At 37.3% G+C, this 22,610-nt stretch overlaps 1 protein-coding gene across 4 annotated transcripts in view; it reads left to right on the top strand.

Moving 5' to 3' along the window:
* The window catches only part of RAPGEF4 (Rap guanine nucleotide exchange factor 4), a 157,335-nt gene that overhangs the window by 3,184 nt on the left and 131,541 nt on the right, over positions 1-22,610 (top strand). For all 4 annotated transcript variants that reach the window (XM_032114866.1, XM_032114867.1, XM_032114865.1 and 1 more), the window contains exons 2-4: positions 11,470-11,612; positions 12,695-12,783; positions 20,991-21,137. In XM_032114866.1, coding sequence (XP_031970757.1) covers positions 11,470-11,612; positions 12,695-12,783; positions 20,991-21,137 — 379 coding nt within the window. The remainder of the gene's footprint in view (positions 1-11,469; positions 11,613-12,694; positions 12,784-20,990; positions 21,138-22,610) is intronic.

The following is a 22,610-nucleotide window of genomic DNA, read 5'->3' as shown; positions in this document are numbered from 1 at the left end:
TGTTGAAAGCACTCCTAAAGTAAATACAAACAGAACTGTTGATGGTAATCTAGCCAGCTAAAAACCGAAGTGAGGCCTATCTGTAAACTGACATTGAGTGGATGTGAAGGAGAGTATGAGTTGCATTTTAGATGGGTGATCCTGTCATTTCTGTTTTCCTAAATGCAATACACTGTGAGATCTAAATTGTAAACTAAAATTCAGGGCTTAATGAAGTAGATAGCCTTGGGGAGTAGATGATGTATTTAGGAAACATATGTGAGGCATTTCATTTAGAAATCTCTCTGTCATTATTTTGTATGAAAATTACTAATGCTGATCCTTTCTGTAACACAAATTGCATTAGCGCTATTAAGGTGCAACTTTTCTGTCACTTTTTGTTATTTGGAGTAAGCTAGTAGCGCCAATTTATTGAGTAGAAAGAATCAGTTCCAAGTGCTCTTAAGAATTATGCCTTACCCTTTCCCAGAAGGCAGTCTGTATGTAGGACAAACCCATACATGAAAGATTTTAGGGTTTTTTTCCTGGTCTCTGCTGTGCTCTGCTTTGTGATCATAGGAAGTACACTTATGCATTTTATTCTGGTTTTTCATCTAAAAATTTAGATAAAGTGTTTTTAATTAACTTACACACATTTCCAAAGTGTATTTATTTTCTATAGATAATCTTACTAGTGTACTCATTTGAATTATTATCAATTTCTATGTATTTTAAGCCTTTTAAAAATTGTATAGCATTTTCTATCCTAGGTGTGAATTCTGTGAATATGGGATCATTTAATGAGTCAATTCTTTATAGAGTACCATGTGTTTTTACTGAATAATAAATAGAGTTTTAGTATGTTTTAGTCAATGAATATATTTCCAGGAGGAAGACAGTTCTAAAACTGGGATGCTTTAGAATGTTAAGTGAGCCTCAACAAAGACAATTAAAATAACATGTAATATGGATTATCCAATATAATTATGTGGGGAAAAAAAAGAATTTAATTCAAAATGGAAATAGCAAAATACATCATGTATAGAAATTACGTATTTTGTATATGTTCTTCAGGTTTTTCCCCAAATCATGTGCCAAAGTGGAACTACTAACATATAAAATCAGAGCACATATGAAAATGAAAAACTGCCAAAATGTTACAGGAGAAATGTTATTACTGTGTAGGTTACTGTGGGCTGGGACTACCAGTGCTTTGTCCATGCAGCTTTTATGTGTAGTTACTGGCCACAAAAGTCAAAGATCCACACTTAAAAATCAAATATGTGGTACACTATTTATATGTAAAGTTACAAGTGTAAAGATAAGGAAAATTTCAGAACACTGTGGTCTATCAAGAATATTTTATTTTTGCAGGAGAGAGGATGAGCAGTGAGCAACTATACACTCTGGTTATACCTGGAGGAGTAAATAACTTTTCTCTTAAGGAAACCGGTCCTTTTACATTTGAAATAATAGTTGCCTTATCACTGATTTCTTAGGGAGCAGAAGTATCCCTCTAATGTTAGCACTTTTCTGTATATCTGCTCTGCACATAATTAAAAAATGGTCACTGATTTTTGCATGTGTGTACTTCGGAAGAATGCCTTCTCTAGTCTCATGTGTTCTTTCACACCAAAAACCATCTAACCTGGAAATTTACATGGTGACGTGTCTTTAATGAGTGGTAGACAAAGTATTTTTTACATAACTATTATTTCTCTAAACCTGATCGCATTTATGAATTCAGTTAATTGTTTTAATCGGCTTCAGATACAAAGTTTCACAGTATGCACAGCTGCTAGAGATCCCAGGATTTCATACCTGGCTATGGTATCTTGTGTTTTTCTCTGAATTAAATGGAACCTTCAGTGCCTTAGCAGACTGGAGGAGCAGATCACAGGGCAAAGCATGTAGCTTCACTAGCCTGTTGTGCTGAGAATGTTACGATCTTTGCCTAATGACTTATAAATTATATAAGTAGGAATGGGCTTTTCAAGGACATATTGTACATACTGAGCCTTTATAACCTTGTCACCCTTGTTAGTCTTGCATTATGTATGTCTAAAAAAACTGAAATAATGTGTACAGGGTAGTATCTCAGACCTGTTCCTCTTACAGATTTGAATGTAAAATCATGTTGACGCTACGTAACATAACAGCAACATATTTGAATCAGGATTTGGTTTTTTGGTTCAGTGTAACATGTATTTGAGATGCAAGCTTTGTTTGCTTAGTAGTAAACAAGGGATCCTTTTGAGCATACAGATAGGCTTGAATAAAGAGTTGACATTCTGAAAGAATTGTTGTAAAATAAGTAGAGAAAATGCTTGTCATCCTCTATAACCTTTAATTATGTCAAAGATAATGGGATATAAATTTATAATCAGGCACTATTATAAATAGAGTTGCTTTATGATGCTATTTTATTTTTAAATATATTTTTGTGCATTTGGTAAAATTTACACTGACTTCTGTATAAATTTCTCCCTTGCTTTTTATTTGTAAGAAATCCATAGGAATATGACCATTTTCATGTGGTTTGGATCTGAACAGAATCATGGACATACACTGCAGTTCCGGTTGGCTTGAGTGCTTCGTGTTTTCTCTCTGAATAGTGTGTGACTAAGCTGGAATATGCTTGGATCAAGTCTGTGTGGGGATATAGCAGCAGAAGGCACTGCAGTGGGTGTGGAAACTCAGAGGTGTATAGACATAGCCTAAGTGCTTTCTAGTGCTCATGTGAAGGTGCAATCTTCTGAGAGTGATGAATAACAAATTTATCTTTCCACATCCTGCACCTCATTTTCTAGTCCAGTGCAAAGGTGCTGTCTTTGATGAATAATAAAAAAGCCCTTTTCCTTTCCATATTTTCTTAAGAGAAACCAAAAGAATTTTTAAGTTTGTACGTCTGTCCATTTTATCAAATATGTGAATTCAGATTAAATCCTAGTGGGAACAGGAGTTGTATTTTAAACAAATTCAAGCTGTTTTATTATTGTCTCTCTGGCTTAGGCATTTGCAGTATTGGCTTCCATTTGTTACATGTGATTGCAGTAAGTTACACACTTATGCCATGGACAGGTATTAAGAGGAAGAGAAAGTGATTACCTCAGCATGTATAAACACTCTCATAGCCTTCCAGAGCAAGGCAGTATGTGCGTATGCCTGTTAGAACATGATATATCCAAATTCAGTTGGTAGTCTTGTCAAGTGGCTGCACGATTGATATGCTACATGTGCAACTGTAGGTTTTCTCTTCACCAGATCATACTGGAAACATGTCTAAACTCTCGTTGCCTGAGTTCTTTCTGACATGTTGTTGGGATTTGATCTCTAAAATCCCATACTCTGAGCAGATTACAATTTTTTTTATAACAAAACTCCATATTCCAGCAGAGGAGTAAAAAAACTACAAACCAGCTAATTGAAATTGTGCCCCCAAAGTCAGGTGTTTACCAGATATTTTCCAAGTGCAAGTATTTTTCTTATCCACCATGACATTTGCTTTTGTCTGCATCCTACAATTTGCTGCATTTAATAAAGCTTGTCATTTTAATGATACTTCCTTTGTGCTGTATTTTCTGTACTGTATTTGGCATGATCAATTACTTTCTGCTGCTTTATCAATATCTGTGAATGTTTCCTAACTGACTTTCCCTTTCATCTTTGAATTCATCAGTTGTCAAAATGTGTGCAAATGTAAATCTGTAAAACTTACTTCATTGTTGCTGTAAATTTTTAATTTTCATTAGCTGTAACAATGCAGATCCTAAATCAGGAAAGGTGCATTTGGCATGGTGTTATTGGTGAATAGTGGTGGCCAGAGTTTGAATCAAGGAATATCATCACTTGTGCATATTGTTCAATTACAAATTTCATTTGCAGTGTATCTCAGAGTCTGTCTTCATAGTAAAGTGCTTTTAATGTTTATTGTGAAGCTACATGCTAGTTAATGTAGTTTCATCTGGATTTACTTCTGTCAAATGGAATTTTAACTGTCCTGAGCTCCAGTTTATGTTTATGAAATTTGGAGGTTTAATTCAATAAGATTTAGTCACATCTTGGTTGCAAAGCATGCATGATATGTGAAAGTGCTCATAAATGAAAGAACATAACTGTGCAATTTTATTTCTTCTGAAATACTCTGTCTTTCTAGACAGCAAATGAAGGTGAAAAAGACTCTATTTTCTACTAGAGCTATATTGCTCAGGTAGTGTATTTTTAACTTGAGATAAGTCGTTATGAATATAATTAATAAATATATCTTTTGCCATTCCACTGTATATACAGATCTAAAAATTGACCTTTTGGAAGGATGCATGATTTGTAGATCAGGGTATGTAAAGAAATGAAGTACACTTGATTGCTCTGTTTAATTCTCCAATAATTTTTCAGTGCATTGATCAAACTGAGTTAATTGAGTAATATGATAATGAGGTAGGTAAAGGAGAGTCCCCCATATTTGCCTTCTTTTGGTCCTCACTAAAGAAGACAGAACTGAACTATAACAAATTCTGTCTGACTGCAGCGGCAACCAGTCAGTCTGCATTTCACTGGCTGGTCATTCAGTACCTGTGTAGTTCAGGATTACCTACAGTATTTCTTGTGCCTTATGTAGCAGGTCCTGAGAGATTATCACAGGGATCCTGAGTGTAGGTGACAGTAGTAATTTATTGAAAACTAAGCATCAGCAATTTTACTTGTGTTGCTTTTTTTGGTGTTTTGTTTTTTTTTTTTTTAAACACCAGAATGATTTGGGTGTGTAAGAGTCCTAGGGAACAGTGTTTAAATAATTTTTTTTTTTTTTGTCAGAGGAAATGAGAGCTGGAATCCCAAAGTCTCTTTAAATTACAATAAAGAGAAGATAATAGTAATTTGAATATTGTTTGAAAGAATCATGATGAGGCTTTACAAGGGAAAGACGATCTGAAATGTGAGTGTTGAAAACAGATTTGGTGATACTACTGTAACAAGTGAAAAGTGCCTTTTGGTGGGAGTTAGTTACCTTTCTTGCCGTTGAAGTAAACCCTTACCTGGAAACAACTTCAGATTAAAAGTAACTTCATTTATATTTAGCGCTTAAGTGTCTCACTACAGGTCTAAAATGCTTTGATAGATCACTGTTACTCCTCTCTTAAACTTTCCTTTCTCAAAGAGAAATTAAAAGTCAAAGAGCCTTGCAGCATTGTGGAGCAGAGATCTTCAGTATTGTCCTGCTCTCACTAAGGGAAGATAGTACATTGGTACTGGTATTTTTCTGCATCCTACAGCATTGTTTTTCTGCATGTCAGGAAAGGACAGGAGAAAGTACAGGAAGCACAGAGAAATGATCTGGTTTAAATGGCATTACTTGCTGCTGTCTCCTTGCTCATGTTTCACTATTTTCAAGTACCATTAAATTCACTAAATGGTCCATGGTAGTGGTTACTGGTACTTTGCAGCTCATAGAGTTTGCATCTTTGCATTGATGCTTCAGTTTTAACCCAGCGATGAACTCGTTTTATTTGTCTGTTCTAGTGTTTCAGCTGTTTTCTACAAACAGTCTCACCAGTGGAAGAAATAGATCCATCTGCTCATCTTTCATGGGCTGTTCATTGCTGTCTGAATTGAAATACTGCTGTTTTAAAAAGTTAAAAAGATCAAGGGAAGGAAATTCAATGCTTTCATTCATTTGGAGCAGGATTCAGGTTTTTGAACACATTTTGTAGAAATAAACGTTTTAAAATTCTAGCGGCATCTTGGCAGAGAAAGTAAAACCACAAATATTCTGCTTTTTCTTCCTCAACTGTCAAACCCACTATGAGAAAGACCCTAAAAAAAAAAGGACATATGATAACAGAGAAAGTAATAGCTTATAATTGGATTAACTTTACAAAAGCAAACCAAAACTCTCCAACTTGTTCCTTTCTTCTAGGTTAACAAGTCTTTCATAACATACTACATAAACATTCAAATACTTAATCTTAAAAGCGTCAAAATAGGTTCTTTTATAAAGCTATATATACTGCACGTGAACAGAAATATTTTGCCCATATTGTGTATGTGAAGAATTGTAACAGTTATCCTCTGTCTGTATTTGAACTTCGAGCTTGAGTAGTTTGCATTTAAAAATAAAAAAGAGAATACAAAAGTAGAATGGCTTGGGATGGAAGGGACCTTAAAGATCGCCTCATTCCAACCCCCCTGGCCATGGGCAGGGACACCTTCCACTAGATCAGGTTGCTCAGGGTCCCAGCCAACCTGGCCTTGAATACTGCCGGGGATGGAGCATACACGGTCTCTGGGCAACCTGTTCCTGTGCCTCAGCACCCTCAGAATTAAGAATTTATTCCTAATATCTAATTTCAAACTACACTCTTGCAGTTTAAAACCACTGCCCCTTGACCTGTCACTACATGTCTTGTCCCACTCCAGCTTTCTTATAGGCCCTGTTAGGTACTGGAAGGTGCTGTTAAGTCTCCTTAGAGCCTTCTCTTCTTCAGGCTGAACAACAACAACTCTCTTAGACTGTGTTCATAGGAGAGGAGCTCCAGCCCTCTCGTCACTTTCGTGTCCCTCCTCTGGACTTGCTCCAGCAGGTTCGCATCCTTATTATGTTGGAGGTTCCAGAGCTGGATGCAGTGCTCCACATGAAGTCTCATGAGAGCAGAGTAGAAGGGGAGAATTATCTCCCCAGACCTGCTGGCCACTGTGCTTTTGATCCTGCCCAGGATGTGGCTGGCTTTTGGGACTGCCAGCACTGCCAGCTCATGTTGAGCTGAACAGCCTTATGAGGATAGACTTCAGGCAGATTCTCTTTATAATCGCCTTTTACAGATAGGTGAGCAGACATTGTCAAGAAAATTGTTTTCTCTCTATAAAATATGTTCCTGAAATCTTCACATCCAGATAAAGAGGGATAAAATAATTTTTTAAAAAAGCCTTATTGACATAATTGAGTAGAAATGTGTAACTAGCATTGATGCTGTCACTTGTATATGTACGCTGTGATGTTGTATTGAAGAAGCGGAATAGTGTTTAGTGTGAAAACGTTACTGCCAGTGTAATCACTTACTATGCTCTGAAGAGGAAAATTAGTACTATAAGTAAGAAGGCATTTTGGGGTCAAACAAAACAGAAGGGCTTGTAGGGTAGTGAAAATAAATTATTCTTGCTTTTCATCCCTTCCTAATAATTTATTTGGTAGCCCTGTTTTGCAACTCTCGAAGTGCCCCCCTTGCTTTGGCTACAGTGAAATGAGATGTCAGTACAGTTTGACTTCAAGGTTATTTTAAATTGGGTGGGGTAGTCTAGGGAGGAGGTGCTTTACTGGGATGGAGTCATAGACTTTCTACAAGGGTGGCCTTGCCTTAAAATGCTTTTACTCTAGCTCATACATCTACCAAACGAGAGCTGAAGAATCTTAATTGATTTAATATAGTTGTTCACACTTTTAGATTAACCTATGGTCCTAATTCCATATGTCAGTCTTGAGATTTCAGGAATGGGTACAGGACAGAAACTTTAGCAGAAAATCCAGTGGTAGCTGAAGACTCACTGAAATGTGTTTTTTGACTTTGTTTGCTCATGGATATGAGATTGTAACTCTGCAGCATCAGCAGTGAAGGGGCACTTCAGTAGCATCAATATGACAGGACAGAACAGAACAGAAATAAATCAGCACCAGCAGTAGTTTAGCAGGGGAGGACTAAGCTCAGGGAGACTGAACAACAGTGGTGATCACAGAGAAGTGACGTTAGGTACTCTCATAAGGTATCTGGAAAAATCTTTCCAGAGGCTTTTAGAGCCATATTAGGAGTGTAGGGATATTCCTTGGGATTGACTTTTGCAGCCTGTCTTCCTGTTCTGGGGAATGGTTCCTTTCTGCATTAATACCATTGCCTTTTTTAAGTGTGACTACAGTGAAAATAAAGCTTGAATAATTCTCCATCTGCCATCAGTAGTACTTTTCTATTAATAGATTGAATCATTAATGTTCTAAGGACTATATTACAGCATTTGCTGCTTCAGTATTACTCCAAACTGTGCTTTGCAAAAAACAAGTTTGCAGTAAGATAGCTGTGATGAAGAAATAAATTTATGTTGTCCTTTCCTGTTTATGTTCCAGGTTAGGCAGCTTGTACTTAGGAAACAGAAAACAAAATTCGGCATCATAAATAGATTAATATTAAGTTAATGATAATTAATGTAATGATAATTACAAGTTATAATGATGATAATTTTATTAAAAGATGCTTTGTAGAAAGTGGTCAAACTTTGCCTGAGTTTTGCAGGCCTGTGAAAAAGCAGTTAATTGATGCCATGGTACATTATTTTCAGTTAAGTAATACTTGGCTTTTGAAACCAGATTCATTGCTATAGATTATAAACACTTAGTAGAAATGAGTTTGAGTGCTACTGATACCACTGTTACACTGCAGTCTGAAATTTTACACAGGCAAAATTTCATGTGCTCCTAAGGACAAGGGCCACCTCAGCTTGGGACACCAAATTGTTAATTCCTTACTCCTAAACATTGAGGACATTTCCCAGGATCTCTGAAAAAAAGGCGTCTTGTTGTCAAACAGGTTGAATCCCAGTTAGTTTTTTATGAATAAGAAATCATGATCTTAACCAAACAGCTAAATCTTGAACTGGGTGTTTGTGCATCTCATTTGAGAGACATGAATAAGGTGCTATTCTGGGGTGCAGTTAAGATTCCTTGCTGGCTGCTGCCCTTTTTTTTTTTTTTTTTTTAAAACACAGCTGGAAGAGAATGTACCTTTTCTAAGACTGATTAATGGTTAAATCATTCCCTGAAAACCTCTCCCAAATTCTAGCTTTGTTTCCACATGTACTGGATCAAAAAGGGTCCCTTCCCAGTAAAAATATTTGTGGAAATATATTTGCATACAGTAATATTAAATCCAGTATGTTTTGAAGAAAGGTTGTTGGAACAAATGGTTTGCCGTAAAGAACTACTAAGAAGCATTATAAGGAATATAACGATTTTGGGATTACTACTATGTGTGTTACTTAATAGTTTGTTTGCCTTTTCTGGTTTAGAGCATGTCTGTGTGTCTGTCTTCAAAAGCTCACTTTGTGTACTCTGAGTGAAAGTAACTGCTGCTGATACAAAGGGCTGTAGCTCAGTTGTCTACTGAAGTAAGCTGCTACGAACACACAACTTTGACTTTTCCAATATATGTGAGTTTGGTTTCTCGCGGATGTTTTAAACTAAAAAGCATGGCTCAGCTATCTGTGAGAATGCTCATCCTTCCATAGTGACTCACATTACTGGGGCCTTGATGGAGTTTTGTCAGAAGAAAGAGGTTTTTCTGCACTTCATCCGCCTGGCACAGGACACTCCTTGCCACATCAGTGGAGGGCATCGCTGCCCTCACCTTCTTCTGAACTAGATAGAAATGCCGTCCCTTGAACAGCTCTCAGGAAAAAATGTTACACAGCCTATGAGTTAAATCTCCCCCAAACTTGTCCTTTACACAGAATCAGAAGTGGAAAAGGTTTCTGCACTTATGTTTCAGAAAGACCACTGGGACAACAGTGTTGATTAACCTGATGCATACTGTTTTCTGATGCTGTTTCCTTTTTCCATGTCTGACTGCATCAAACTATTAAAACCACTGAACACTAAGATCCTGTAGTCGGTTCTGTGCAAATGAATTGACTGACTCAAATCGAGTGCTATGAGCAGCTGTAGGAATGAAAGTCTCAGATGCAGTTTCTCTAGGAAGAGGGGATTTTCTGAGAATGATCTCACCTTTTTGACTTGTTGGGTATTGCTGTTATTTTTGAGAGTCCATAAATTAAGATAGTTAGTGTTTCAACAGTTAGTGTAGTTGGGTAGGGATCTTGTATAAGTAGATTTTAAATCTGTTTGCAAGCTGCACCTCCTAATCTTCTTAAAAGGGTTTTGACAAGAGAGTTAATGCTTATTAGTACTTGTCAGCTAGTGCACAGTCAAGAAAAAAGAAATGGGTGAAAATCTTGCTTGAAATATTTCAAAAGAGAGCTGTTGAAGTTGATTGTAGTTTGAAGTGGTAAGAGGATGTCACTGTGATGTAGAAGCAACTGCATACACCAGAGAATTATTATTCTCATCTGTAGTTAATAAGGGTAAATTGGAGTATAAATGAGGATAGAGATTTAATCCCTCCTAGACATAATTTAGTAAGAAAGATTAGAGATACAGAGATTCAATGCAAGTAGGATTTGGCTTTCTTCACTGAGACAAAGATTTGGATTCCTTAAAGTCTTTGATTTCAAAGAGGAATCTTTAAAAAAATCTTGTTGGAAGGAGTGCTTATGCTGTGGGTGTAACAATAAGGTGAATAAAGATATATATTTGTGAACTTAGTCTTTGTTCATTGTAGCTACCTGACTTCTGTTCATTATAAGTTCATCCACTGGTTGAAAGGACATTTTTGTCAGTAAAATTAACTAGCAACATTTGAGTGAGTGATTGGTCTAATGACTACTAACAGTTGTCTCTCTTCTTGTTATGCCCTTATACATGAATAATTTCTGCATCTGATCCAGCATGATGTCCTAGGAAAATTCAGTTTCTTCCTGCCCTTAGTGATTGGTTTTTTAATCTGTTATAAAAATTTTTTTCTAATGCTGTCAGCTAGTGTTTGGCTTACCTGCTGATTCATAATGTTTGATAATCACATTTGAAGTGTGTTACAGAGCTAATTCACTTTAGTTTCATAAATATGTAGTAATATGCTGAACCTGCTGAACTGCTGGTATACATGCTACTTTGTTCTAGAGAGTTCTACAATTTTATTTTTCTTGAAGTCCTGTTTTTTTTTAAAAGGTGTTGCTGTCATATATTTTATCTATTTTAAACATTTGAATTAAAACTTTTGACTGTTACCAATGAAAAATTAAGATTCTTGCTTGCTTATTTAATTTGTCCAACACTAAGAGACAGAGACTTCATGGAAGAGAATATACTTATTAAAGTTGTCTTTCTTCCTTGCAAGTGAGAAGAGGAAAGTCAGTTTATACTCAGTAAAATGCAGAAGAGAAGCTTGGCTATAGAAGTTACTGTTGGTATCTAATGCTTTCCGTTTAACCAGATAGAGAAAATCTGTTTTGGTCACTGATTCCACAGACCTCTTGTGTGTTTGGACATCTGTTTGTTAATGTTTCCTTACAAACCTAAAACTATATTATCATTCTAAGGTCTTTAGGATAAGGACTGCATCATCATAAATACTTTTACAGTGATGCTACATCAGGACTTTGGTGCTAAATGGGCTTCTGGACACTGCCTGTGTTGAAATGATAAGAATCATGCTCAAGTTGATAAATGGCGGTTGTTAGGATATCTTGGAAGGGCTTCATTATGTAGTTGTGAAATGCATTTTAATTGGTTCATATTATAGTGTGATATTTAACGCAAACATTTTTAAGTTTGGTGCATGCCGGTGGGGATGTTTCTCTGATAAAGCCCTTGAGAATTTGTCTTTTGTTTTCTTGCAGGCCTTTGGAACGTTCTAGTGAAGATGTAGATATAATATTCACACGACTGAAAGAAGTGAAAGCTTTTGAGAAATTTCATCCAAACCTTCTCCAGCAGATATGTCTCTGTGGATATTATGAAAATCTGGAAAAAGGAATCACATGTAAGACAGTTTCATATGATTATCTGTTTTATGTAGATAAAATTGGGGGTTAGGCTGTGGTTGTCTTTAAGAGATCAATGAGAGCAGAATCAGTGGAATATTTGCAGTCACAGTTGCAGGGCAAGGCAGGACTGAAGTGCTGCTTGCTCTACAAATGCAGTGTGTAGTGAATCTATGGTAACAAGGCATACAGTTGGATGTAAGAGTGCCACTGTTCTGTTGGAAGATTACAAGCCAGTCATTGGACTTAAGCCTCATTCTTCCCCCGTAAATGTATTATTGATCGCTTTTGCCAGAGCTTTGTGCTGTCAGGGGCAAAGGTATCAGCGAGGCACACCGCTGATAGCGTGTGGTTTCCAGGCACCCTGGCTAGCACAGGCCAAATCACAGGCAAACTGCTGTGGGGTGCAACAGCTCCGTGCCTGCTCTGGCAGCCCGTGGGCCAGATGTAGGTGGACACCTGTGCTTGCTCTGTGAAGCTGAGATGGAAGTAAGTGGCAGTCCTGTGATGGGAATGTGTACCAGGGGAATAACTGATGAAAACCTGTGGTATTAGTAGAGTCTCAGAAACACCTCAGGTAAATCTGGCATGCAGCACTGGGGTTTGCTTAGAGTAACAGGGATTTTGATGCTCTGTAGTCACACAGTTGGAATGCCTGAACATCACAGTCTTGCAGTTGCTGTTCAGCCAGAACTCTTACTGAATTCAGTGGTAGCTGTGTCTGCATTGAAATATTACGAATTTCAAAGGGACATTGTTCAGAAAACCTTTTTCCTTGTTTGTTTTGTTTCTTTGGTTGGTTAATTAACCAAAAGAACAGTAGAGAAGAAGCAAACTGGGGAGAAGAGTGAAGGAGTTCTATGTGCTTTCATTGTTTCCATGATGTATTGACTAGTTTACTAAAATGTGTGTTTTCCAGTGTCATTGGAAATATTACTGTAATAGTAAATAAGTAATCTCATATGGCAAATTGTATAGTCCCATCAGTGACTGCAATAGTACAGTAATATGTGGGAAAATGTTTGTTACTGTTGCTAAACTTAAAGTGATAGCTCTGATTTACGAGATTTCATCTTTCCAGTATTCCGTCAGGGTGATATTGGGACGAATTGGTATGCTGTCCTGACAGGATCCCTGGATGTGAAGGTGTCTGATACAAGCAACCACCAGGTAAAATAGATTTTTAATTTAAATCATCCAGTCAGTAGTACAAAGAAAGAATATCACTTTTTATATGATGAGGTAGATAACGACACATTATGTACAGATGTTTTGTCATATCACAAGGATGTATATGTTTCTCTGAGTCTCTTTTAGTCTCAGTTGTCCTTAGTCTAAGGAAGGCAAATCATGCCATTGATTTCAAGAAACTGAAATGTAGTGCTCTGGAAATGGTCTACATTTTAATGTGAAACAGGACTCTTCCATCTTTTCTAGAAGTGCTGTAGAAGTTGTGCTAAAGATCTCAGAGTTGGTAATTCATTCCCTAGAAGTATTTTAATTACATTCTTGTTCAGAAAGTTCAAACCAAACCCACTAACAGTGCAGTCTAATAACAGCATAATGCAGTCTCCACTGCAGAAATGGGGAAGTATTGTAGTAATAGCAGACTACTGGAACTGCTGCCATGTTGGAAAAGAAGCCTATAGGTAATATCTATTCAGTGTTAAGAAATAGAAGAACAAGTAAAATTCTCCCCCAATTTAAGTGGTTTCTCAGTACCTTGGTACTCCTGGATTTATAAAATTTAGAGTAAATAAAAATCCAAAAGGATGAGATACTTCTCCTGGAGTTTGCCATCCATGGTGTCTAAAGTTGTGTTGGCAAGTCTTGCCCTTGCTGCTTGAGCTTAGTCTTCTGGGAAGGCCTCCACTCTGTTCCCTGCTCCCATGTTTGAGATCTGTGATTATCCCATGATGTAGCTCAGCATGGGGTTGTACCTCTGATATGGGGCTCGTTGTGCCTTTACATGAGTGGTATAGCTACCCAGGACCTGATAGAGACCACTACCCATTTTCCCCACCTGGATGGAATGAGGTGGTGATTGAATAGGGGATGGTGGTGGTATATTTTTTGCCCAAAGTTTGGCTGATTGAGGAAATTTTTTTGCTCATAGCAGAAATTGTGGTTTTTTTCACTTTGTTGAGCATTGCATCACCGATGAAATTGGGTCAGAATGCAAGTCAAGGCAGTGTGTGAGTACTGGGTCTTTCTACTTCCTGCAGTAGAACGATAGATGCAAAAGGAACTTCTTTGATATCATTATTTTTAGCAACCTCTTCACTGTACTAAGTAGAGATTGATTGAGAGTATAATTAGCTTAATTTGAGCAATTCTTGGCATGGCCTGGCTGTCATTGGTATTGTCACAATTTGGAACAGTACTGGGCTCTTATGAGACCCTTTTCTGTGCAGATCTAAAGCAATCAGGATTTTCCAGTGTTTGCCAAAAGATGGCACTAAACTGTTGTGAAGAATCAATCTCTTTACTGACTCAGAAAGGAATACATCTGCACAATCTGGATGTTAAATTAAGAATTTGGAGTGTTGATTTGTTCCATTAGATGGAGTATGGAACACTTCAGGTTTTTAATGAATATAATGTAAGTATCTTTTTCTGCTTGTTCAGGTTAACTTCATTTTCCTGCCAGTAGGAAGCTATTGAACTACAATTCATGTAATTCTAGTTCTAGAAGTTATATTCTGCAGTTATTTCTTATCTCATGTTTCCTTCTCACAGGAACAACGACCTGAATTTTTACCACTGCCTAGTTGCCATAGAATACAGCCTCACTGCCAAAAGAATGGCAGCCCATATGTTTACCATTCCAGTCTGGATAATTTTGATGTTTGGGGACTCTTGAATACTATTTGAGCCCAACATTTCCTCTGGTTTTGCTCCAACTTGGTGTTTATACCATGTCCCTCCTTGTACATTCTTGGTCTCCTGCTCATTCTCCTGCCTGTAGCTCCTGGATGTCTGTACTTTCTTGTTGGCATGGTACTGGTCATGCTTGAACTTGAAGTACTTGCTAGCATTCCCTGCCTGCTGCGCTCGCTACAAACCCAGACAATGGAGGAAATATGGTGTTGTATTGCTGTCAGAGCAGCCCTGGCACACTGACTTGGAAGCATTGTGCTCCCAGCTGGGAATGGATGACCAGTGCTTAAGATGTAGGGGTGCTTGTAATGTACCCTTGGAGCACATTTTCCAGTCACATCACCCAGGAGCAAAAGGTTCCTTTGCAAAGTCATAATAATGACTAATTGCTCTGCTGTTACTGTTATACCATAAATGACACTAATGCTAATGAGATATTTTCAGCAGAGCAGAAGAGATGCAGTTACCAGAGTTTAGAAGTTTGTAGACTCATGTAAAAGTACAGGATTATTCCATCTTTCCTAGTAAGAGAGAAGCTAACTTTGTATTTAGGTTCCTGTTGGTTAAAATGTCTTCAGACATGACTAATCGTGACACTGTTAATACTTCAGGTAAACAGGAGGTGATGACCTCCTGAGTTTTCTTGCAGCTTGAATTATCCTATGATTATATGCTGATGCTTACAGTGTTAATGTAAATATAGAAAATAAATTCTCTTGATTAAAATTTACAAGTCCCACTTTTGCTAGGTGTTTATCTGTCTGCTTGCGGAACTTAAATTTCATCAAGGCTAGGAATTAATGCATAGTGTAACTCTGTGTTAGCTACCATGTGCTAACTCTCTGTGCGGTCACCTTTGGTGTTGGGTAGCTTTCTCCCATTAGAAGTGCAGTAAGTTATTAGATACTTGGTCCCTACTAAAAAGGTCTTAATAGCCTTTGTTCCTACAGAGGCATGTAGGAACATGTCTTGCACTAGAAATGGTATCTTAATGTACTAATGGATCAAGACTTCAGTGTAGCTAGTGAGGTATTAATTCACACACACTCTGGCTGCACATCAGCTTACTGATGTAGATGCCTGTGATTTCTCTCAGAAAATATTAGTAATACTGATTAGCACCAAGTTGAGAATTCTTATAAGCAGAAATATTGATAATAGCTATTATTTGGTATTAGGATAACAGGAACTGTTACATCTACTGATTTAAGTGCTTTAATAGAGACAGACACAGATATTTAGGATCTCATAAAGCTTTGCTTTGATGAACTGGTTTGGAAAAATCCTTTCTGCTTGCAAAGCTGTGTTCTGTCACGAGGGGGCAGTGTTAGAACACCATAGCAAACGCGAGTGCAGGCAGTGCTCGGTACTGAAATGGGCACTTTGAAAATCGTATTCGACTGTTTACCGTACCCACCTGTTATAAAGAGTTTGGCCAGAGAAAATTTCGCTGTTACTGTTAGTTTTGTGAGCTGGTAAAATCTGCTGGTAATTTCATTTGCCATTGGAATGGCTACAGAGATTTGACAGGAGTACTCATCCAGTACATCCTGAGTGGAGTCTGCTTTCTGTGCAAACTATTTATGGATTTTTCTGGGTATTCAGCAATCAAGAAGAGACTGAAGAGGACTTTTTCTAAGGTGAAAACGTCCCACTGTGAATTCCAGAGGTAACTGTAATGAACTGTTTTGGTCTTGCCTGAACTTCTTTGTAACAAATATCCTGATAAATATTGCACTTAAAAATCACAGAAAGACATAGTTTAGTTATCATCAAAATAAACAGAAAATGCAGCCTCTGTAGAATATATCAGAAAGACGTCTTTACCCTCAGTTATGATCAGATTCTGAATTTCATCTTTATTTGGCACTGTTGCCTACCCAATGTTGAGATATCTAGTAACAGAAATTCCTCTTAGAGATATTCCTGGTTTGGTGTTGTCTTAAAAGGCTGACTGCCTTGTGTATGTTTCATTTTTGGACTCTGTTTTGAAGATGAACAGTCTAAGGATGGCTGTTGGCAATGTCTCAGAATAAAGCTGGGAATAAATGCATTATGACAAAAGCATCAGTGTTACATTGGTGCCAGATTCTGCAGCACTGCGATTTTCTGAATTAGATTCAGGGCATTTTACCCCAAAGATTTTTCTGGTAAACTATGAAGGAATGAAGAGAAGAAAGACAAAGACCAAATAGCAATTTGATCTGCAGTTTTGCTGTATTTTGCCAGCTGAATCATAGTGTGTGCTGAGGCCTATTGCCAGCTTATCTTGCCTATGTTTTGGTTGAGTTTATTTTAAGCAGGTCAGTTTTCAAAAACAGACCAAACTGAACATAGGGCATTGACTTAACAGACAATTACCCTTTTTTAGAAAAGCTTTAAAGGAGGAACCATGAGTGCTTGGATGGTACAGTAGTGTCAGCTGTAAGAAGATGCAGAGGGCTGGGGATGAAAAGCCAAATGAGTTAGTGGGGTTGCTGAGAAGAATGACTGTGAAGAAAGAGGTTCAGATGTTCATGTAAGAAATGGAAGAATTTCACAGCTCTTTGAAACTGAGGACAAAGGAGGTATGTGGTAAGATGAAGTGGCATCAAGGAAAGGGATTTAAACAGGGTAGTAGTCCTTGCAATACTGCTTTCAGCATGTAAGTGCCATTAAGTATTTTGGAGATAACCTATGTGAAGTTGTAACATAGGTTTGTACTGTAGTTAGTAGCGTAAATATGCCTAAGCTAGCTTTAAATTTTTTAGTTTGAGCATGGGAACTGCTGTACTCATTGTAACACAGAGATTGGCTGAACTAATATACTGAGCTGAGAAGCAGAGTGTGTTGGCTCGTGCTGAGCTCCACAGTGTTGTGGTTGTGCTAATTTTGGTTTTGAACTTAGCTTACTGGAAGTTAATATAGAAAAATCATTTCACTTCTCTCTGTCAGGTGACATAGGAAGAAGTCCAAGACATTGCAGATAGCTTTTAGAAGATCAGATAGACAGGTATGGAAATAATGAATGCAGTATTTACCGTATGGCTAATCTGAACCATACATATTTTAATTAGGTACTAGAAGAGACGCTGCTCACAGCTTTTGTAGAAGCACAATGCCTCCTTTGAGCAAATAACCTTGTCTTGTGTAAGGAGGGTGGCCTAACATATGTTTGCAAACTGCAATTTTAGTGTGTTCAGAAGGTATTTCTATGTTATTGTTAGAAATAGTTTGACAAGGATGTGTTGTCTGAATGGCTGAAGCACTCAAGTGAAGGTAATGGAACAGAAAAATCACTTCATAGATAGTTTACTTTCATGTATATCCTTGGTGTCTCTGTTATAAAAGGAAATTTTTGCTGGGGACAAACTGAACTGTGTCAAAGTAATAATAAGCAAACTTCTCAAAATGCCAGCTTCTGCAAATCTCCAGTTAAACACAGAGATAGTATGGTCCTAGAGACACAGGTGCAGAGGTGAGATAAAGATGCAAGGTGTGGGAAAATGATGAAATTAAAAACAATCTAGCTACATCAGCTCCCTTATAAACTCAAAATGTTGAACAAACTAAAATTTCAAGGAAACGTCCCCAATCCCTTTGAGCCTAGCGCTAGCAATGTTTTTCCCCATTTTCTTCATTTCTCTTCCTGACACCCTGATTTTATTTACACGCAGTACAAAAATTGTGTTTGCCAGGTTGAAAAACAGAAGGGGTCACAAGTCAGGGAGGAGGATATGGGATGATCCTTGTGATGGTGGGGGAGGGAATAAATCAGAGCCTTGTTTCTGATTCTCATCTGTTCCATAAAATGGTCTTACAAACTCAATAATGTTTTAGATTGATGAGGGGATCAGGGAAAGGTTTAAGAATGCCTTCCCTGCATGTGTCTCATGTGGCAGTAAGAGTCAGTGAAGCTGAATACACTAACAGCCTCTGATTTGAACACTACTGTTTTATATTGTGTACAGAGGGCAGGTAGCAATGGAAGCAATCTCATCTTTATAAGTCTCTAATACTGCCTTTTAAACAGCTGTGTGAATGTTAGCTGGTTACCAGCCACTAGAACCCCCTGCTGCTTCTGGGATTGCAGAGGGGAACAGCAAACTGAGTTTTGAGCTGCCAGCAATCCTCCTGAAGTCTCCACTGAACAGCAGGAGATTCTTGAGTGTAAGGTTAACAGGCATAATAGGAAACACACCTGATTCCCTAGAAGGCTGGAGATGTATAAACAAGGGGTAGTGAGAAAATGGGGCTCTGAAGCCTTGAAGAAGACATATAGGCCTGCACCCCAGCTGGCTGTGAAACTGCATCTCTCTGGAGAATAGTGGTGGCTTGGGAAAAAAAATCTAAAAGAACTTGATGGAAGCCTGGACTTCCCTTTAGTGAATGTAGATAGGACCGTTCCAGCCTCTTGGCCTAACACCCCACAGTGTTAATTTATTTCTCAAGCTTAACAGCTGCCTCATCAGAATTTATCTCATAAAGTCATTTCTTAACCAACACTGGTCCTTTTTTCTTCTCATGTTTGTTCTGTCATTAGAGGTTATTCTTTAGGGTTGTAAACAGAGGAGGTGAAATGTTTAAAGTTATTTTATTGTTTGAAGGGAGGGGAGAGACTGAGAAAGAAGTTAGAATATGTAAACAATGTTTATGATTCACCTACAGGAAAAGTTTCTTTTATGCCAGACTGTTTGGTTGTCCTGCCCTGAACAGGGCTCTTTTATCTTAACTTTCTGAATAGGATTGAGAATAATATATTAGATATCTGGAGATCAAATTTTGTGTGAGCAGTAGGCACATTTTCTTTGTAGCTCCTTTGAGTGCAGTTGTGAGTATTGTAGCATGCATAGAGTGTTCAGCTCTGAAATGTAAGCTTGGGAAGGCAGATTTCAGTGTATAACCTGTATTATAGTTTATAGAGACTTCTATTTAGGTGCCTAGGTGATCATTCTCAAATATACTTTCTTTTAAACAAAACCTGTTCCTATTTCCTTCGTGGAAAATTTATTTCTGACAGTTGGTAAATTTTTCCTAGATCTTCTCTGAGACATAATTGATTCTGTTTTCCTGAACCCACAATTTTATGTGGTTACATCTGTGTAAGAGCAGTCTGCTGTGGTTCAGAGAATTGGACTATTATGGACTTTTGTCTTTGTATTGCAATTATAAAGCTACTAACTTGATTTTAATAACATTTGCCTATTATGACTTACTAGATGCATGGAAGGAAAGCAGTGCAATTCTAAAACCAGAAAATGATGCTGAAATATGCTCATGCATCTCTCCTGGATTATCAGCCACAAGGACAGCCAAAGTTTCTGCTTTGATTTTTGTAGATGTTGCATGAATCCTACATTTTAGAATTAAACTATATTTCCCATGTTGTATCAAGTTAGCATGTGTTTTTATATGTTTATATGTAATTGTCTGTGTGCATATATGATTTCCTTTGTTAAGTGCAGTTTGTATGATTTTAAATTTTTTATGCTGTTGCTAACTTTTTAAAATTACTGAACAGACAGTCAGATAAGGTCCACCTTAGAAAATGTGGGTGTTCAGCTTCAAGCCTGTGATCAGGAACAAAGCAACTTGTAAGCTGAATATAGAACATGTATCTAAAGATCTTGATTCAGCAAGTTGTTTAATGGCTAGTAGTCTAATTTTTTGTCTGCAGTAGCTCATAATTTTTTTTGGAACTACTATAGAGGAGTTCCTGGCCAAGGGAGATTCATTTAGACATCGTTTAGAAAGGCATGTGCTCATATAAACTCCTTTGAAGTGGACTTTGCTGCTTGTTTGGGACCTTTCTTAATGCTCTGTACATGGATACAGCTTTTCCAGGTTGTTTGAACTTTAATAGTTTTCTTGAAATCCCTGATTTATGTGAAAATAATTTTTTTTTGGTCTAGTAGTTAATTGGCAAGCATCTATTAACAACTGAAAGATTTGCTGGCATTTTCAACAGAAGGGCCAAGAGTTGGTTCAACTGTAAAAGTGCATTGCATGTACAATAGAGAAATGCATTATAAATACAAGAGGATATTATAATAGAAATTTATGTTTACTGAGAAAACATAACAGGCAAATTTTCTTTCTGATGAGGGTAGGCTGTGTAGGACAGAAATTTATATTCTGAGATTGCATTTCTGATTCTAGTTACCTTCTCATCATGAGATTTCTAAAGATCTCATCATCACAGCAGTGTTTAGAGATGGATGAACAGAGATCATAGTTTTTTTCTAAAGGTGAAAGTGATTCTTGTGTTCTCAGATTTGCAGACAGAAATATCTACTTCAACTGATGGTCACAGAAAACAGAAGTCCCACTTGTTTCCACATTAAAGCTTCCCATGTTGTTAATCAGCATATAGGTTTTTTTCCTTGTTGGTGACAAATTAATTTTCTTTTTAAGTGGATTGCTGAAGAATCTTAAGGCCATGCTATTAGAAAATATGGCATAAAGACTCTCAAAACATCCTGAAATCTTTAATGTGTCCTTTTTTTTATTATTCAAAGGATGCTGTGACAATATGCACCCTTGGAATAGGAACTGCTTTTGGAGAGTCCATTCTGGATAACACTCCTCGCCATGCTACCATCGTTACCAGGGAATATAGTGAGCTCCTTCGAATTGAGCAGAAGGACTTCAAAGCACTTTGGGAGGTAAGTTCAGATTTATTTGCAGTTAATGCAGAAAAAAATTACTTAACCTTGAAAGTATTTGTAATATAGCATGAAGACATTTATACCATAAGCAAAGTATAATTTTTTAAAATTAGTTCAGAAAAACATGAAAGTTTTTACTTTAGTGCTCCATATTATGTATGTTTACATACTCCTGTATTTCTTTCTTGTGGGCCTCTTGTAACAAAATAACTTAGGTGAAATTTCTGGTAAAATTTACTTGTATACTGCAGGTGTTGCTCTCTTAGCCTTAAACTTGCTTTTATTGGTAGCATTTATGAGGAAAGTCTGTTCTTATTATACTCTGAAATTTTAAATTATTCTCCTTAACTTCTGTCTCATCACCAGCTCTAAGGGGTTTAGAATTTGCAGATGAATCAAGATCACTTAAAAATTAACTTACTGATTACATGTGAATTCCCTTAAAACTTTCCTTTGTGGAGAACATACTGCTGAGGTTCTTCATTCTGTAATCTGTGTACTTTGGCATCCATGCAGAGAAGACTTCATTAGCATGTTGCTGTGCAAAGTTACTGAGCTTGAATCTGCATTTTTGCAAGCATTACATTTGATTTGAAAAGTGTTGTGGGAATTGGAAGGCATCTTGTTGGCCTGGCCTACACCATTGCCAATTTGCACTGCTAGCTGGCTTGAAATGGTGACTGTGCAAGTGTAGGTGTTGGGCAGAGCTGCCAGATGGTGTGAGTGTCCTAAAGTTGCAGGTCTAGGGACACTAACTGTATTTAAGAAATAGGTGCTGGTTCTAACATTTTAGTTCGGCTTCTAACTAGAGATGGTTTTTTTTTTTTTGCTTTCTCATTTCCTGACAAAAAGCAGTATTATACTCCAAATAATTGTCCTAAAGCAGTTCTAAAGTCAAATCCACAGCTATCTACACTGATGGAGGAAACAGCACTTCCATCACCTGCTTACAAATATGTTACCTTGAGCATAGTTAATGGTGCAGCGTGACCAAGGCATGAGAGACCACCACTGTGTGAATGAAAGATGCTTGCCACTGAATGCCCTGACAATATCAGATATCATTCTTTGAATTGCATAGCCGTGATTTGTACTGTTTTTTGGCAAGTTCTACAGCTAAAATAAAATGCTACTGAAGTTTTGCAGAAAATTTGAAGTATTTGACAAGGCAATATTTTTTTGCAGTCTACAATTTTTTTTTCTCTGCAGCAGCTGCATTGTAGTTTTAAGCCTTGGCATTAAAAGATGAAATATGCCAGTGGTCTCATCTGTTTTAACATATGCAGCACTTGCCAGTAGTCAGAAATTTGATAATGTAGACAGTGCTTTACAAGATAATGATGGGGAGAATAAATCCAATTGTAGGTTTGTCTGGTAACATTTTTTTAAAAAATTCATTTTTAATTGGTATAAGCACAGTCATTTCTGCCATACATATGAATTTCCTGCTAAGCATTCAGAGATTGTTGT

Source organism: Corvus moneduloides, chromosome 7 (genome assembly GCF_009650955.1).
Source record: "Corvus moneduloides isolate bCorMon1 chromosome 7, bCorMon1.pri, whole genome shotgun sequence".
Classification (NCBI taxonomy): Eukaryota; Metazoa; Chordata; class Aves; order Passeriformes; family Corvidae; genus Corvus; species Corvus moneduloides.
The sequence above is the reverse complement of the archived record's forward strand: the minus strand, read 5'-3'. Positions and strand labels throughout refer to the sequence as shown.